A 20,265-nucleotide genomic window follows, 5' to 3' on the forward strand; every position below is an offset into this window, starting at 1 on the left:
ATAATTAAAATCACACAAAACATCTTCCAAAATTTAGCTGACTTTTCTACACTCTTCTTACCTCCATGTGTTGCAACCCTAATACAAAAAAAATGTTCTCACATTCATGATTACATGCAGGATTTGATCTTAGATATCCCTTAAAGTGTATTTGATGGTTACATATTTTCAAATGGCTTTCGTACAGCCAAATTCAACAATACTAACGTAACAAGCACGCTGTGATGTACAAAGACTCTCCCTGCTTAGGGATGTGCTGCCATGCAGTTTTTACTTAGTAGCCTGGCAAAGTCCAGTGCTAATTCCACAATGGGTTTGCAAATCTGAATCTCAGGAATGAATGACAATCAGACTTGACTGCACTTGTCAAGTGTGTTTTTTCAGCAGTTGTACCACATGTGTAATCTGAGGCCCAACACATTATTTACAAGTGTTTATTTTGTAACCAGAAGTAATGCTTATGTTCTTGGGCAATTTAGGGTCATGACTGCCACCAAAATATTTTATTGCAAATTCAATATTTACTTTACTTCTGTAGCATACATGGCAAAAAGTATAACTTTTCACATAAACTGGTGAGATATGGAGGTTAAATTATTGAGTAACATTAGAAGATTCAACTGAATTCAATGTCCTGAAATGGATAATTTTCCTGTTAACTAGCCTTGACAGATCTCTATGATATGAATATCGCAACAGCAGCATTACAGTGAAGGTGTTGATTTAATTACTTAAAAAATTTTTTTAAGGTAAGCTCTCCATATTTATGAGTTCAGTCAACCTTTAACGTCTTCCTTTGTAGTGACAGAGGGCATGAGGTTTGTTTCCTGGCCTTTCCTAACATTTTCTTTTTTGGTTAAAATGTAAAGGGTATGGATGAGACTTGATCATCCCTCTTGATGTTCCCTCTGTAATGTAACAAAATGGAACCTGGAAGCCATGAGCGTTCAAATGTATCCTTGCACACTTTGTGTTGAGAGTTAAAGGTTCAATTATAGGGATCTGCAAGTATATCAGTTTTAGAATTTTGAAGACAAAATTTCCGTATTCTAACACTGATAAAGCGCCACTATCATTTTCACTTGTGCAGTTGCATTAAAACCCAGACTTTAAATTCCGATCAGAGAACTTTCCCCCTGTTCCTCTTATGCCTGGACAAAATCTGACCACAAAATATAAATTTATCCAAATATTTATCTCTTGTGCATAGTCTTCTGCTGTACTCAGGAAGCTGACGGTCTATCAGTATTTTCAATGTTAACACATACGATCAGGAAAAGTTAACTGGGATTATATCATGTTAGAAAATAAAACACTTCCAGATGTAGGCCTTTCTGCCATGATTTGGGCTAATGCTAATTTTCAGGCATTTTATTATTTATGTGATTATTCTTAAAAATGAAAAAAAAACAAAATTTAAATGACTGAATTTGTGCAATTTTAATTGTTTAACAGGTCAGGTTTCGGACTTTTTTTTAGTTTAAAAAGGACATGATTCACTTTTAAATGAATTACAGATGGTGGAATTTGAATTCAATAAAAAAATTGGAATTAAAGCTCTAATGATGATGATGAAACAAACTATCTTCTATTGTCAGAAAAATCCATCTGGCTCACTAATGCCTTTTAGGGAAGAACATCTGCCATCCTTACCTGGTTTCCAGATCCACAGCACTTTAGTTGACTCTTACCTGCCTTCTGGGCAATTATAGATGGACAATAAATGCTGGCCTGGCCAGTGGGTGAATAAAAAAGGACTCTCTTGGGTTTGCACCAGAGCAGGCCTGACTTCAGTGGTGAGTGGGTTAAAAAGTCCAGACATTTTGGATTTTTAGGCTACAAGTTGCAAATCAATCCACATGTGGAGCATATCAAAATGAGTTATCTTTGCCGAAAAGCTGTAGGTTGACTTTTATATGAGATTAATCATTCCTTGTGTACATACAGCAATTCCACCTTTACAAGTAATAAAGGAGACATATCAGTTATTGCAACTTTACAAGCCAAAAGACAAGCATTGCTTGCAGGATATTTCACTAACCTGAAGCCTGACAACATATTTATTTGCAAAACAACACTGTTTTATCACAAAATGTCAACTTTTTATCCATTCACTATCACAATTACAATCTAATTTCTTTACACAATGCTGCACATTTCAACAATGCTTAAATATATTTTGTTCAGTGGTAATTCAGGAGAAGCTAACAATTAGGAATGAATTACGTGATGGCAATTAATGTCCATTAACATAGATATGGTCCTCATGTCACAGTACCTCATTTTCAGTAGTATGGGACTGGTCTTTGGGCAGAAGTTTAAATAAAATCTTATATCTATAATATTGTTGGACATAGATTTCAACTAGTCCTAAACTACACATATGTCTTATTAAAATATTTATACTGGAAGTGCCCGAAGTCTGTTCAAAGCCAAAAGAATTATGTTTTGATTTTTCCTTTTATTTTTGTACATTACGTCAATTTTTGCTGGATGAGAATTTACCTCATGCCTTTCAGCTATGGGATAGGCAATTTCACTATTTATTACCATCCACTGACTTCAATTGAAAAGTACGGGCTGGATTTTCTCATTGAAGGTGAAGTCCTAGAGCTCATGTTCTTGACTCTACTATTCCTTTTCTTAAGGTGGGGTTGTTATAGTGGTGTAGATGCAAAGTAATAGTGGAAGTGTTCATCTCACCACAGGGTCGAGAATCTCAGACCTCTATAATGTAGCAAAATGAAAATGGGATTATTTCTATAATAGGCTGTGTTGTAGACTGCTAGATTATCACCCATGCAGTGGCATGGAAGATTCGCCATTAAAGACATGCATTGCTTGCAGGATATTTCACTAACCTGAAGCCTGAGAGTGTATTTATATTGCAAAACTCTCTAGCAGTCCTACAGTCATAGGAAACACTGCTGGTGCTTCTGTGTTGCAATTGAAGGTGCTAACTCTCATACCGCCAATGGCAAACGTAAATTACAATGCAGCAGAGTTTCAATATGCTCCTTCAAGCTGAAGGCATATTGGAGTCAAATCTGATTCTGTGCTATTGTATAAGATAGATGGTACTCAAATGTTAGCCTGTTTAACATCACTCAGTTCAATGGAAATAAGAAAATGGGAGAACTGTAAAATAGGCATAAGATTCTCCAATATCCATTTTATATCACACAAAAAACAAATGCTTTTAATTATATAGTGACTCCAATGCAGCAAAATGTCCCAAGGTACTCAACAAAGTCAGTTACCTTCAGTGGCTTATTAACAACTGCATAGGTATGGTAATTCTTACCTTCACAGCTGTGCTCTTTCATAGTAAACAAGATCAATTTGAAGCAAAATGATCTGAAAGATATTGTGCAACTACTTCAAGTAGAACCCTCAATGTAAATATGGAATTAGATTTTCAGTTTTAACATTGTTGCAGGCAATGGAACAAATGTTCCGGTATTTTGTTGCCAAAAGATAAGTTGATGGAAAATCAAAGCCTTGCTCCCATGGCAAATTGGACACTCATTTCATTAGCGTCAAATGAATGTTCAAAGTTACAACAAGGGAGTTAATGTTTCACATATGGACTGAAGGGACAAACATCACTGAGTATGCTTTGGAATTGCACCTTTCTCTGACTTACATCAATATATACCTGGCTGTGTAGATTAGGTGTGTCAATTTTATGTGCATTATGGTGAAAGTCAACACGAGAATAATTCTAAATGTGTACTTTCAGGCTCTGCAAATTAAGCATTGTTTCTTATACGAAGTCTAAGTTGCACTAATATTGACCGATTAGACAACTGAGCATTCATATCGACTAATTTAGACAACTAAGCTGCTGATAACTTACAGAAATTCAAGCTGGGTACTTGTCACTGAGTTCAAGAGGTGAATGTCACAATGCCAATGAATTGAGACTTCTTAGAATGCAAAAAATTCAGTGGAAGAAATTTTAACCTCGTTGCAAAATGTCTAATTCGAAATGTTTTGCAACATAATTCTAGATATTTTATGAATAAATCTTGTATAGTAGGAAACCTCATATAATAGCTATTATCATAGTGATTAGACTTTTCCAAACAGAAACACATATCTAGCAAATAAAGACAAAATGAAGGTACAAGGAAAGTCATAAGAATCACCAGGATCACCAAAGTCACAATGTTCCATTTAGCTGGCAGGCTATAAAGGCCTACATCTACCTATTATCAGTGCAGTGTTTAGGGAAATAATGCTTTTGGTCCCAAAAGATTGAAAACTAACCTTCAGTTCAATGTGGGCAAGTAAGGAATAGCTATCATGATGCCCTGAGTGTTGTTCTGTGGTCACTGACTATAATGATTCAGACAACTGATTGACACAGCATAAATTTCAAGTCCCAAAAATAAGGCAAATTTAAAAGAGATTAGGTGGGAAGTGAAGTAGAGAGGGTTCACAGCTAAACCCACACCTTCCTAGGAGAAGACCAGAGTTTACCTCAACAGCCTGAGGGAAGAAGAAAATCAACTGTTGCTATCACAGGCTGTGAAACATCAGAGACAAAAAAAAAACCCAGGACCTGTCCAGAGGGTTCTACCTCCTTTGCCTTTCCATTCTACAAAACAGCTTCAGGATCTGTAAGGCATTCTCATCTGTCACGGATTGTAAAATTTCTACCTTTGTCAAAATAAATAATGCATCGCATCTAAAACTGCTGTTTCTTTACAAACTTAATAAATGAACAGTCAACTGCCTAAATTAGGTAACTGCAGTCACAAACCCTCAAAAGCCAACACTGCCTCAGCCTTCACCAGACCAGCTTTCCAGATCCTGGGAAACTGGTAACTAAAGAAAATCAAGGATATCGAGACTCAAAACATCAATGCATTTCCACTTACCTGTTGAGTCCACTTCGCTTTTCTCACTCACCCACTGTTACCACACACGATCTCCAAGTGAGGTTGCCACTCACCCTTAACACCAGTTGTTCCCAGGTCCACACTGAGGTCATTGCTGACCCTTTTGATCTCCTCACTAAGCCATTCAGACAACCTCCTCCTGAGGCCCTTCTAATCTCCCTCTCTGAATCTACAGATCTCCCTCATGAGGCTTTTGATCACCCAATGACTTCCCACAGCATCCAATTTCATCACCATCTCAAACACTGTGACCCCTCTTTCTCTCCTCTCTGCTCCACATCTGTTGGGTAATTCCAAAGCTCTACCTATCCAACAGCAAACAATCCTCTCAATCTAGTTAGCTGCAACTTGGAAATAGAGCCAGAGAAGATTGATCAGTTACTATTAACCTTAGCAGGATTTGAAGGAAACCAGTTTCTCAGGGTTGCCTAACTTCAAACAGACCCACCATTCCTTCCTAACTTCACGGTTAAGACTCAGCCCCTTGGCTATCTTTAGTTACACCTCTTTCAAATTCAACTCCAAACCCCTACAGCCTCTATCACCATGACACGCTTGTTTTTGTATAGCACTCAATAATGTTTGAAGGCCTTTTCTCATTCTGTCCTCAGGTTGGGTGCTGCCAACTTCATCAAACAGAATATATAGGTCAGTCAATAAGGACTGGTCAACAGTAAAGTTGGAGATATCTGCACCTCAAAAAAGTCTGGCTTCTCAAAAAGAACACTAAACAGATACAAAGGAAGCCAATATAATAAAACAAAGAAAGAATCAGTTTGTTTGGTAAATACAATCCATAGTTTCCATTTTTCTGCCTTTTACTTTTCTCACTTTATACTTTCATCTCAAATTTATCAGTTCTTCATTATGTTTTTATAATAAACCTGCCTGTGATAAAATCTTACTGCGGAAAGTCAACTCTTGTCTTTGGCCAGCTTTTTCTCTTACAACCTTATACAGCCAAATACACATTTATCCTAATAATTCACTTAAATCAGAAAATTGTACCTGAAAAAGATCAAATCAAAATTGTAGTAGACTGCAAAGTGGAGTTCCAGAGAATGCAAACTAAATGCTCCTCCCTGGAAGTTATACTACTACAAGGCAATAGAAATGGAGCTGTTGCGCATACCTACCGTCATATCTTGGTGTGGTGAACTGATAAACAATGGTTCAAATCCACTATTATTAGTAATTTCACTGGCTTGATCCATTATTCTGTGTGTACTAGAAACTACAATTTGTTTATCAATAATGACAAGAGTTAAATAAATGGCTGTCTGTGATTATAATTAAAGAGACAGATTTTGCTTAAATGCTTTAGTTAATTGAAAGAAATAATTTCAAAAGTATGCATACAATCAGACAGGGATTGAAGACTGAGGCAAAGCAAGTTCACATGCAACATTATGAAAGTACAAATCTGTAAAATGTAGCATAGGATCACAATTATTAAAGTGAAAGAATTCATTCAGCCATTGTGTCTGCTAGAGCTCGGGGTTGTGTTCGGATTAGGGTCTATGTAAATCATACAGTTAGGGTTAGTGTTATAATCAGAGTCAGCTCAATCTCCCTAAATGAGCAGTGCACCTAGTAACCTTCTCCCTGTAAACCTGTATATTCTTTCTTTTCAGATAACAATCTAATTTCTTTTAGACTGCCTCAACTGAACCTGCCTCGGCCCCACAATCACGCAGTTCATTGCAGATCTGAACCATTCATTGCATGTGAAATGTTTCTCCTTATTGTTTCTTTTGCCAATCTATGATCTCGCATTCTTAACCTTCCTACAATGGAAACTATTTTTCATAATCCACCCTGTCCAGATTCCTCATAACTTTGAATACCTCAATCAAATCTTTCCTCCAATGAAAATAGTCAAACCTTCTCGAATTTATCCATGTAACTGAAGTTGCTCAAGTCCCAAAACAAAACTAACATATTGGCTTAGTCAATTTAATTTTAAAATGTTTTATTTTTTATTTTAAATTTGAATTACTAACATAAACATATTTTTTCAATTCTTCGTATGGAATATTGGTGACAGTGATGAGGCCAGATTTGCCCTTGAGAAAATAGATGGTGGTGAGCCACTTTCTTGAATCACTGTTGCCCATCTAGTTTTGGCATTCCTGTTTTGATAGAACAGAGAGACCAGCTAGTCTATTTCAGAGGATAGCTAACAGCAAATCACATTACTATCATAGGCAGGGCAAACCATTACTGACAGAAGACAGAGGGTGGTAGTTGATGGGAAATGTTCATCCTGGAGACCAGTTACTAGTGGTGTACCGCAAGGGTCGGTGTTGGGTCCACTGCTGTTTGTCATTTTTATAAATGACCTGGATGAGGGTGTAGAAGGATGGGTTAGTAAACTTGCAGATGACACTAAGGTTGGTGGAGTTGTGGATAGTGATGAAGGATGCTGTAGGTTGCAGAGAGACATAGATAAGCTGCAGAGCTGGGCTGAGAGGTGACAAATGGAGTTTAATGCAGACAAGTGTGAGGTGATGCACTTTGGTAGGAGTAACCAGAAGACAAAGTACAGGGCTAATGGTAAGATTCTTGGTAGTGTAGACGAGCAGAGAGATCTCGATGTCTATGTACACAGATCCTTGAAAGTTGCCGCCCAGGTTGACAGGGCTGTTAAGAAGGCATACAGTGTTTTAGAGATAATGGGAACTGCAGATGCTGGAGAATTCCAAGATAATAAAATGTGAGGCTGGATGAACACAGCAGGCCAAGCAGCATCTCAGGAGCACAAAATCTGACGTTTCGGGCCTAGACCCTTCATCAGAGAGGGGGATGGGGGGAGGGAACTGGAATAAATAGGGAGAGAGGGGGAGGCGGACCGAGGATGGAGAGTAAAGAAGATAGGTGGAGAGGGTGTAGGTGGGGAGGTAGGGAGGGGATAGGTCAGTCCAGGGAAGACGGACAGGTCAAGGAGGTGGGATGAGGTTAGTAGGTAGCTGGGGGTGCGGCTTGGGGTGGGAGGAAGGGATGGGTGAGAGGAAGAACCGGTTAGGGAGGCAGAGACAGGTTGGACTGGTTTTGGGATGCAGTGGGTGGGGGGGAAGAGCTGGGCTGGTTGTGTGGTGCAGTGGGGGGAGGGGACAAACTGGGCTGGTTTAGGGATGCAGTAGGGGAAGGGGAGATTTTGAAACTGGTGAAGTACACATTGTTACCATTAGGCTGCAGGGTTCCCAGGCGGAATATGAGTTGCTGTTCCTGCAACCTTCGGGTGGCATCATTGTGGCAGTGCAGGAGGCCCATGATGGACATGTCATCTAGAGAATGGGAGGGGGAGTGGAAATGGTTTGCGACTGGGAGGTGCAGTTGTTTGTTGCGAACTGAGCGGAGGTGTTCTGCAAAGCGGTCCCCAAGCCTCCGCTTGGTTTCGCCAATGTAGAGGAAGCCGCACCGGGTACAGTGGATGCAGTATACCACATTGGCAAATGTGCAGGTGAACCTCTGCTTAATGTGGAATGTCATCTTGGGGCCTGGGATAGGGGTGAGGGAGGAGGTGTGGGGGCAAGTGTAGCATTTCCTGCGGTTGCAGGGGAAGGTGCTGGGTGTGATGGGGTTGGAGGGCAGTGTGGAGCGAACAAGGGAGTCACGGAGAGAGTGGTCTCTCCGGAAAGCAGACAGGGGTGGGGATGGAAAAATGTCTTGGGTGGTGGGGTCGGATTGTAAATGGCAGAAGTGTGGGAGGATGATGCGTTGTATCCGGAGGGTGGTGTGTGAGAATGAGGGGCATCCTCTTTGGGCGGTTGTGGCGGGGGCGGGGTGTGAGGGATGTGTTGCGGGAAATACGGGAGACGCGGTCAAGGGCGTTCTCGATCACTGTGGGGGGAAAGTTGCGGTCCTTAAAGAACTTGGACATCTGGGATGTGCGGGAGTGGAATGTCTTATCGTGGGAGCAGATGCGGCGGAGTCGGAGGGATTGGGAATAGGGGATGGAATTTTTGCAGGAGGGTGGGTGGGAGGAGGTGTATTCTAGGTAGCTGTGGGAGTCGGTGGGCTTGAAATGGACATCAGCTACAAGCTGGTTGCCTGAGATGGAGACTGCGAGGTCCAGGAAGGTGAGGGATGTGCTGGAGATGGCCCAGGTGAACTGAAGGTTGGGGTGCAAGGTGTTGGTGAAGTGGATGAACTGTTCGAGCTCCTCTGGGGAGCAAGAGGCAGGGCCGATACAGTCATCAATGTACCGGAGGAAGAGGTGGGGTTTGGGGCCTGTGTAGGTGCGGAAGAGGGACTGTTCCACCTAACCTACAAAGAGGCAGGCAGAGCTGGGGCCCATGCGGGTGCCCATGGTCACCCCCTTAGTCTGTAGGAAGTGGGAGGTGTCAAAAGAGAAGTTGTTGAGGGTGAGGACGAGTTCAGCTAGGCGGATGAGAGTGTCGGTGGAGGGGGACTGGTCGGGCCTGCGGGACAGGAAGAAGCGGAGGGCCTTGAGGCCATCTGCAAGCAGATTGCAGGTGTACAGGGACTGGATGTCCATGGTGAAAATGAGATGTTGGGGGCCAGGGAATTGGAAGTCCTGGAGGAGGTGGAGGGCGTGGGTGGTGTCACGGACGTAGGTGGGGAGTTCCTGGACCAAAGGGGAGAAAATGGAGTCCAGATAGGTGGAGATGAGTTCGGTGGGGCAGGAGCAGGCTGAGACGATGGGTCGACCAGGGCAGGCAGGTTTGTGGATTTTGGGAAGGAGATAGAAACGGGCCGTGCGGGGTTGGGGAACAATGAGGTTGGAGGCTGTGGGTGGGAGGTCCCCTGAGGTGATGAGGTCGTGAATGGTGTTGGAGATGGTGGTTTGGTGCTCGGGTGTGGGGTCATGATCGAGGGGGCGGTAGGAGGTGGTGTCGGAGAGTTGGCGTCTGGCCTCGGCGATGTAGAGGTCAGTGCGCCATACTACCACTGCGCCACCCTTGTCTGCGGGTTTGATGGTGAGGTTGGGGTTGGAGCGGAGGGAGCGGAGGGCTGCCCGTTTTGCGGGGGAGAGGTTGGAGTGGGTGAGAGGGGTGGAGAGGTTGAGGCAGTTAATGTCTCGACGGCATTAACCGCCTCAACCTCTCCACCCCTCTCACCCACTCCAACCTCTCCCCCGCAGAACGGGCATGCCTCCGCTCAAACCCCAACCTCACCATCAAACCCGCAAACAAGGGTGGCGCAGTGGTAGTATGGCACACTGACCTCGACATCGCCGAGGCCAGACGCCAACTCTCCGACACCACCTCCTACCGCCCCCTCGATCATGACCCCACACCCGAGCACCAAACCATCGTCTCCAACACCATTCACGACCTCATCACCTCAGGGGACCTCCCACCCACAGCCTCCAACCTCATTGTTCCCCAACCCCGCACGGCCCGTTTCTATCTCCTTCCCAAAATCCACAAACCTGCCTGCCCTGGTCGACCCATCGTCTCAGCCTGCTCCTGCCCCACCGAACTCATCTCCACCTATCTGGACTCCATTTTCTCCCCTTTGGTCCAGGAACTCCCCACCTACGTCCGTGACACCACCCACGCCCTCCACCTCCTCCAGGACTTCCAATTCCCTGGCCCCCAACACCTCATTTTCACCATGGACGTCCAGTCCCTATACACCTGCATTCCACATGCAGACGGCCTCAAGGCCCTCTGCTTCTTCCTGTCCCGCAGGCCCGACCAGTCCCCCTCCACCGACACCCTCATCCGCCTAGCCGAACTCGTCCTCACCCTCAACAACTTCTCTTTTGACTCCTCCCACTTCCTGCAGACTAAGGGGGTGGCCATGGGCACCCGCATGGGCCCCAGCTCTGCCTGCCTCTTTGTAGGTTAGGTGGAACAGTCCCTCTTCCGCACCTACACAGGCCCCAAACCCCACCTCTTCCTCCGGTACATTGATGACTGTATCGGCGCCGCCTCTTGCTCCCCAGAGGAGCTCGAACAGTTCATCCACTTCACCAACACCTTGCACCCCAACCTTCAGTTCACCTGGGCCATCTCCAGCACATCCCTCAACTGTCTGGACCTCGCAGTCTCCATCTCAGGCAACCAGCTTGTAGCTGATGTCCATTTCAAGCCCACCGACTCCCACAGCTACCTAGAATACACCTCCTCCCACCCACCCTCCTGCAAAAATTCCATCCCCTATTCCCAATCCCTCCGACTCCGCCGCATCTGCTCCCACGATAAGACATTCCACTCCCGCACATCCCAGATGTCCAAGTTCTTTAAGGACCGCAACTTTCCCCCCACAGTGATCGAGAACGCCCTTGACCGCGTCTCCCGTATTTCCCGCAACACATCCCTCACACCCCGCCCCCGCCACAACCGCCCAAAGAGGATGCCCCTCATTCTCACACACCACCCTCCGGATACAACGCATCATCCTCCCACACTTCTGCCATTTACAATCCGACCCCACCACCCAAGACATTTTTCCATCCCCACCCCTGTCTGCTTTCCGGAGAGACCACTCTCTCCGTGACTCCCTTGTTTGCTCCACACTGCCCTCCAACCCCACCACACCCGGCACCTTCCCCTGCAACCGCAGGAAATGCTACACTTGCCCCCACACCTCCTCCCTCACCCCTATCCCAGGCCCCAAGATGACATTCCACATTAAGCAGAGGTTCACCTGCACATCTGCCAATGTGGTATACTGCATCCACTGTACCCGGTGCGGCTTCCTCTACATTGGCGAAACCAAGCGGAGGCTTGGGGACCGCTTTGCAGAACACCTCCGCTCAGTTCGCAACAAACAACTGCACCTCCCAGTCGCAAACCATTTCCACTCCCCCTCCCATTCTCTAGATAACATGTCCATCATGGGCCTCCTGCACTGCCACAATGATGCCACCCGAAGGTTGCAGGAACAGCAACTCATATTCCGCCTGGGAACCCTGCAGCCTAATGGTATCAATGTGGACTTCACCAGTTTCAAAATCTCCCCTTCCCCAACTGCATCCCTAAACCAGCCCAGTTTGTCCCCTCCCCCCACTGCACCACACAACCAGCCCAGCTCTTCCCCCCGACCCACTGCATCCCAAAACCAGTCCAACCTGTCTCTGCCTCCCTAACCGGTTCTTCCTCTCACCCATCCCTTCCTCCCACCCCAAGCCGCACCCCCATCTACCTACTAACCTCATCCCACCTCCTTGACCTGTCCGTCTTCCCTGGGCTGACCTATCCCCTCCCTACCTCCCCACCTATACTCTCTCCACCTATCTTCTTTACTCTCCATCTTCGGTCCGCCTCTCCCTCTCTCCCTATTTATTCCAGTTCCCTCTCCCCATCCCCCTCTCTGATGAAGGGTCTCGGCCCGAAACGTCAGCTTTTGTGCTACTGAGATGCTGCTTGGCCTGCTGTGTTCATCCAGCCTCACATTTTACTGTACAGTGTTTTAGCTTTTATTAATAGAGGGATCGAGTTTCAGAACCAAGAGGTTATGGTGAAGCTGTACAAAACTCTGGTGCAGCCGCACTTGGAGTATTGTATACAGTTCTGGTCACCGCATTATAAGAAGGAGTGGAAGCTTTGGAAAGGGTGCAGAGGAGATTTACTCGGATGTTGCCTGATATGGAGGGAAGGTCTTATGAGCAAAGGCTGAAGGACTTGAGGCTGCTTTCATTAGAGACAAGAAGGTTGAGAGGTGACTTAATTGAAACATATAAAATAATCAGAGGGTTAGATAGGGTGGATAGGGAGAGCCTTTTTCCTAGGATGGTGACGACGAGCACGAGGGGGCATAGCTTTAAATTGAGGGGTGAAAGATATAGGACAGATGTCAGAAGTAGTTTCTTTACTCAGAGAGTAGTAAGGGAATGGAACGCTTTACCTGCAACGATAGTAGATTCGCTAACTTTAGGTACATTTAAGTCGTCATTGGATAAGCATATGGACGTACATGGAATAGTGTAGGTTAGATGGGCTTGAGATCAGTATGACAGGTCAGCACAACATTGAGGGCCGAAGGGCCTGTACTGTGCTGTAATGTTCTATGTTCTATGTTCTAGAACTAATACAAAATTCATTCTTGTGCTTTCGGAGCTTCTATATTCCAATACAATATTCAGCAAAATACACACAAATAATCTACGACACACCACTGCAGTACAGAAAAAAATGCTAGGCTATCAGCTATTCACCAGGGGAGATGTTAAACCATAACATTTACCCTCTGAGACTGATGTTAAAGAGAAGACAACCTCCATTTTTGAACCATCACTGAAATAAACTATCTTAACAGTTATCCCACTGCTGTTTATGGGATCTGGTTGTACACTAATTAATTATTACACATTCCTACATTACAACAATGGCTATCCTTCAAAAAATATTTGTTGCCTGTGAAGTGTTACTGATAATCCTGACTCAATAATTATAAAAACAAAAGTTGTTTCTTTTTATTAATTTCATAAAGATAACTGAAAAATCTACACCTTGGGAGACAGTGGCAGATCCTTAGAGTTAATGAGGCTTATATGATTTCTACCTTATAGAATTTGTAACTAATATGTAAGAAAAATTTTTGATAATGTGTATGAATAAAATAGATGACACTTTGGGGTTGTGGATCTGTTTGCTGAGCTGGTAGATTGGTTTTAAGACATTTCATCACCATACTAGGTGCCATCATGCATGTGCCTTCGATAAAGCCTTTAATCTCTTCATCAATGAAGATGGCTTCATCGAAGGCACACTGACAATATTACCTGCATGGTGACGAAACGTCTGCAAATCAATCTACCAGCCTGGCAAACAAATCAACAACCTCATCCACAACTCCAGCTACAAGTCTTCTCAAAAACTTTAGATGACACTTTATTTTCAGGGAAATTTGTTTGGGCCTCACATTCAGGAGGGAAAGCATTAGAGAGCAGCTGCTTCATGTTCATAATGTCCTATGCACTAAAAATCAAAAGATGGAAAATGCTGAGCAATACAACCACTCCCACAGGATCTCAGAACATGTGTCCCAATATATGGACGTATGATTCTTCCCTGAGTGTTTGCTGAATATAAAATGATTTCCCACTTGAAAAAATCTGATGAAAAATAAATACATATACAAAACATTTCTCTACAATATGAAACAGAAATAAATACTAGCACATCACTGCCTTGATAAAATATTTTTATAAAAATTCTCTTGCAAATAAATGCAATGTAATACTGAAAGAAGTAAAAATAAATTAATACATTCACACTTTTATGTATTGCAATTCAGGATTCACATTAATTGTTAAGTCATTTTGGAAAGGTAATAAATTACTAGTGCTAAACCTAAGATTATTCTCAATGAACAATTACTCCTGCCATTTCCTACAGGAAAACAAAAATTAATCTCCGAAAGACAACTTTGATAATTTTCAGATATGAAGCACCTATTGCAATACTGGTTGGTATGAGTGAAGAACATAATTTATCCATAATTTGTCTGCAATACATACCATCATCTGCATCAGTTGCTTTTACGGTTAGAATGCTTACTCCAGGGGGAAGATTTTCCATCACTGTAGTGCTGTAGGTGGACGGATTGAAAATGGGAGGATTATCATTCACATCCAGTACATTGAAGTAAACTCTGACTGTGCTGGACTGTCCTCCACCATCTTCTGCTCGAACAGTAAGAATGTAATATGGTTGCTTCTCATAATCCAGGGTTTGCGTCAGATTGAAAACACCAGTCACAGAATTGAGGAAAAACACCCCATCTTGATCATCCTCATCTACCGTGTATGTGATTTCCCCATTAGTGCCAGAATCTGCATCACTGGCCAAAGTGGCTGCTACAATTGACCCTAAAAGAAAAAATATTGAACGAAAAGCAATGTTAAAAAAATCTATACCAATATCTTAAAAACTAACACACACTGATTCTTCATTGAAGAGCATAAAACCTTTTCCCATTTCTATTTCCTTACCTTCTTTTTGAGAAGGGGGAAAAATTATTTATCTTCAATGAACAATTTTCTTTTCGATAGCACAAGGAACATCTTGTTTCTAGCATTATCACATAGCTGCCCTGTTTTGAAACAATTTTCATCACTTAATTTCTTACATATTAAAATTAAAATATTTCATTATCTTACTACATTTGTTAATCATCTGTACTGAAGCATTCTGCATAATATATTTTACAAAATTCTTTTCTGTCACTAGCAAAGTCGATAATTGTTGCCTATTCCTGATTCACCTTACAAAGACACTGACAAGCCATCTGCTTGAACAGCTACAGACCATGTGGAGAAGGTATTCGCACAATGCCATCAGGGACAGCACTTCAGAACTGTGACCTTGCAAATATCCAGGAACACCAAAATATTTCCAAGTCACTATAGTGTGCAATTTGAAGCTAATGGTGCTTTGACGTCCTACTAGGACATCAGGTAGTAACCGCAGGTTTGGAAGGTGCTGCCAGAGATGTCTTGGAACTGCAGTGCACCTTGTAGATGGAAGGCACTGCAGCCGCCCCACGGTGTGCATATGGCGCAGGCTGCTTACATTTAAGGTGGTGGATGACATGTTAATCAAGTGGGCTGTTTTGTCCTGGCTTTTGCTGAGTTTATTGGGAGTTGGTTAGAGCTGTGTTTAGCTAGGCAAGTGGTAAGTATTTCATGACATTCCTGATTTGTGTCTTGAAGGCAGTGGGAGTCTTTGGGGAGTCAAAAGCTGAGTTATTCTCCACAGAATACATAGCCTCTGATTTTCTCTTATGGCTGTAGCAAATACTTGATGGATCTAGTAAATTTCTATTCAATAATGACACCCTTACGTACTACCACATCACTCCCAGCCCCCATCTGAAACCCTGTGCCCACTGGATGTTGCATATGGGGAATGTAACAACATCAACATCTTGAATGTCAAGGGGAAATGGTTAGACTTTCTCTTTTTGGAATTGGGCATTGCCAGATAATTTGAATATTTACCAGTCTGAGCCTGAATATGTTTTTAATCTTTCTACAAGACAGCACAGCTTGTTTCATTATCTGAGGAGGTGCAAGTGGAATTAAACATTATGTAATAGTGAATGATGAACCTTCTGATGTTATGATGGAAGGAAGGTCATTGATGAAGCAGCAGAATTTGGTTGCATGTAGAACTGTGCCACTGTTCAACATTATCATGGTTACTCTTCTAGCTCAATTTCACCATCCTGCACAATACCCATTTCTCTTGATGCCTTTAGTATACAAATTCTAGAGGTCGCCATCAAGGCCTGCTCCAGAGGTGCACCATAATCTCACTGAACAGGTTGATTAAAGCAAGGACAAAGTTCTACTGAACGTGCTGGATGATTGCATGTACTGATCTCTCTGGGGTTGAGAATTCCAAATATCTGTTTGTCTGAGTAGCCTCCTCCTCACCTCATTCCTAAATGGCCAACTATTTATTCTGCGACTCTGCTTTGTCGTGTCAGACTCCCAAGCCAGCGAAAACATCCTTCTAGCAGCTTTCCAACATCTCTCTACATTATGCTACTCCTGCCGTTCTGTGTCCATGGAATCCTGTGTTGTAGCTTTGTTATTAGGTACAACTGGTGCTGCTCTTCATATTCTCTTTGCACTCTTCTTAAACCAGAGTTAATCCACTGCTTGACACAGTGAAGGACATACCAGGCTATGAGGTTATAAAATATGCCAGAGTACAATTACCTTGCTGCCAATGGCCTAAAGCAAGTGGATGCCTAGTTTGAGCTGTTGAGTCTATTGTGAATCTCTTCTACTATACAGCATATTATAGCATGTTTGCAGTATGAACAAGGGCATCAGCTCCACAAAGACTGTGTGATAGTTACTTCTAACAATACTGTATTGGACAAATACATTTTCAATAAATAGATTAGTATCAACAAGAAGAAATAGTTTTAAGTATCAGGTCGGCTTTCTCATCACCTACACCAGACTCAATTTGGTAGAAATGTCCTTAAGAACTCATTCATCGTTATTCTTAATCATTCTACTAAGGCACTTTAGTTGATGGATATGTTTTATTCCCATAACATGTGACATTGTTTGCAGTTACTGCACCTAGTTTTTTTTTCCCAAGTGTGTTCAACATGGAGACGAGTAGATGGCAATCAGCAGGACGTTTCCTTGTCAATGTTGAACTGATGTCATGGGGCCCTCATGGGGTCCAAAATCAATTCTGGGGACTGTGCATCACATTGGCTCCTTCCTACTGATAGGACAGAACATAGCCAGATGATTGTGATGGAGGATTCTGGGACATTATGCATCATCTACATTTCTGGGACTATGCCAGGCTCCTTCCTTGACAATTCTCTGGGTTAGACATTCCAATTTTGGCATAACTCTTCAGATTTTATTGCGGAGGATTTTTCAATGTCTGGATTGGGTGTGCTTTTGTTGTGTCTGATCTTGCACATGTTTAATAATTACTTTCTATGTTCCAATATTGTACAACCCATTGGAAAATTTTCAGTTTATATCACTGATACATAATATAGATATATTATACATACATATATAATGTCACACAAGTGATTTTGCAGGTGTTTAGAACTACAATAAAACCTTTTTATTTCCTTTACATATTCTGTTTGTTTTTCACAGCTTTGTACAGTAACCAGTCTGTAAATGACCAAGCAACTTGAAAGTCCTTTACTGCCATATTCTATTTTAATTGTGAATCCTTTTAATATTTTCTTTCCCATTTTCTTTGGCCATGCACTGTTACTGTCTTTAAAATTTCTTGCAACAAAGTGTGAAACTAGTGCAAAGTAGCTCAGAGATAGCAAGGTGGAGAGCTGGATGAACACAGCAGGCCAAGCAGCATCAGAGGAACAGGAAGGCTGACATTTCGGGCCTAGGCCCTTCTTCAGGAAAAAAAAGCGCTATTTATTTATAAAGGAAGGGAGGGAAGTGGAGAGCATGGCCAGTAATTTATTTTAATTGGTCAGTTGTTACTTTCCTGGGAATGCAACAAAGGCATCCAAGGTTAGCTTAACTTCAAACTTCCACAACCTCCTTCCTTGTGAAGGTCAGCAAAAGATTATGTTTAACCCTAGTTACATGTAAACACGATGTAGGAGAAAATTACTGCAGATGCTCGAATTTGTACTGAAAACAAAAAGATGCTGGAAATTACAGTGGGTCAGGCAGCATCGATCGACAGAGCGCAAACTGATGTTTTGAGTTTAGTTGACTCTTCATCAGAGTTGACGTGAAGTATAGAGGGGGTAGCCTTTGTGTAATAGTAGAGGGGTGGTGTACTGAGGGAAAAAGGGTATAGATAGTGCAGGCTAAGTAATTGTAATATGAGAATGGCAGAACAATGGTGAGTCTAAGCGCCAAAATGTAAAGAACAGACAGTCCCACTGGGATGGGGAATGGGAGGAGAGGACATGGTGACAGAGAATGTAACAAGTAAAGCTAAAGGGATGAAATGAGAGTGGGTTCACAATTTGAAGGTGTTGAACTCAATATTCTGGACTTAGTTTGGTTTGGATGATATATATAACTCACACTGAAGCGGCAATTCAATGGTTATACTTAAGTGAGGTGCAGTGTCACAGATTTTGAGAGTTGTTTGAATTTTACGGCAGCTGAAGGTGGTCAGGAGCTACCAAATGGAGCGAGACAGTGCTTTTCCAGGCCAACAACAGAAAACATGTTTCCTGCTGCTAGCCCTTCATGCAATTTGGTAGCTCTGATCTTTCCTTTCCTGTGATCATCCAATTCCCATCGCCGGTCTCTCCTCCTCCTATGTCGCGCTGCAATCATCCCTCTCTAAGATCTCCCCAGCCACAATATCTCTTTCCCCACAATCTTTCTGCCATGATCATTTCCCCTTTATTTGCCAATCCTTCCGCACTTCCATTCGACCGTATGAAATAGGAACAGGAGTAGCCATTCGGCCCCTTGAGCCTCTCGACCATTTAATAGGATCATGGCTGATTCGAACTCCACATATCTACTTTCCTGCATTTTCTCCATAACCCTTGATTTTCCTACTGATCAAGAATCTGTCTGTCTCAGCCTTGAATTCACATCCACAGCTCTCTCTGGCAAGGAGTTTCAAAGGCTCATAACCCTCAGGGTAGAAATTCCTTCACATCTTATTCTTAAATTGTTGCCCCTTTATTCTGAGACTATGCCCTCTAGTCCTAGACTTTCCCATGAGGGGAAACTTCTTCTCAGCATTTACCCTGTCAAATCCCTTAAGAAACCTATATGTTGTAATGGGATCACTTTTCATTTTTCTAAACTCTAACGAGTCCAAACCTGTTTAAACTTTGCTCATAAGACAATATTTCCATACCAGAAGCATTCCAGTGAACCTTCTCTACTATTCCAATGAAATAAAATCTTATTTTTTAAATAAGAGGATCAAAGCTATTGACAGTACTCCAGATGTGGTCTCAGTAGCACCTTGTACAGTTGCTGTAAGAGTTCCCTACACTTGTAATCCTCTTCCTTGAAATAAGGGCCAATACAAATTAGCCATCGGGCATACCTGCTGCTGATGTGAGGCTGGATGAACACAGCAGGCCAAGCAGCATCTCAGGAGCACAAAAGCTGACGTTTCGGGCCTAGACCCTTCATCAGAGAGGGGGATGGGGGGAGGGAACTGGAATAAATAGGGAGAGAGGGGGAGGCGGACCGAAGATGGAGAGTAAAGAAGATAGGTGGAGAAGGTGTGGGTGGGGAGGTAGGGAGGGGATAGGTCAGTCCAGGGAAGACGGACAGGTCAAGGAGGTGGGATGAGGTTAGTAGGTAGCTGGGGGTGCGGCTTGGGGTGGGAGGAAGGGATGGGTGAGAGGAAGAACCGGTTAGGGAGGCAGAGACAGGTTGGACTGGTTTTGGGATGCAGTGGGTGGGGGGGAAGAGCTGGGCTGGTTGTGTGGTGCAGTGGGGGGAGGGGATGAACTGGGCTGGTTTAGGGATGCAGTGGGGGAAGGGGAGATTTTGAAACTGGTGAAGTCCACATTGATACCATATGGCTGCAGGGTTCCCAGGCGGAATATGAGTTGCTGTTCCTGCAACCTTCGGGTGGCATCATTGTGGCAGTGCAGGAGGCCCATGATGGACATGTCATCAAGAGAATGGGAGGGGGAAACCAAGCGGAGGCTTGGGGACCGCTTTGCAGAACACCTCCGCTCAGTTCGCAACAAACAACTGCACCTCCCAGTCGCAAACCATTTCCACTCCCCCTCCCATTCTCTTGATGACATGTCCATCATGGGCCTCCTGCACTGCCACAATGATGCCACCCGAAGGTTGCAGGAACAGCAACTCATATTCCGCCTGGGAACCCTGCAGCCATATGGTATCAATGTGGACTTCACCAGTTTCAAAATCTCCCCTTCCCCCACTGCATCCCTAAACCAGCCCAGTTCATCCCCT

The 20,265-nt window shown here is 43.4% G+C and overlaps 1 protein-coding gene across 1 annotated transcript in view; it reads right to left on the reverse strand.

Moving 5' to 3' along the window:
* The window catches only part of fat4 (FAT atypical cadherin 4), a 359,910-nt gene that overhangs the window by 143,545 nt on the left and 196,100 nt on the right, over positions 1-20,265 (reverse strand). Inside the window, exon 5 of the mRNA XM_048532919.2 lies at positions 14,344-14,694. Coding sequence (XP_048388876.2) covers positions 14,344-14,694 — 351 coding nt within the window. The remainder of the gene's footprint in view (positions 1-14,343; positions 14,695-20,265) is intronic.

This window comes from Stegostoma tigrinum, chromosome 1 (genome assembly GCF_030684315.1).
Source record: "Stegostoma tigrinum isolate sSteTig4 chromosome 1, sSteTig4.hap1, whole genome shotgun sequence".
Classification (NCBI taxonomy): domain Eukaryota; kingdom Metazoa; phylum Chordata; class Chondrichthyes; order Orectolobiformes; family Stegostomatidae; genus Stegostoma; species Stegostoma tigrinum.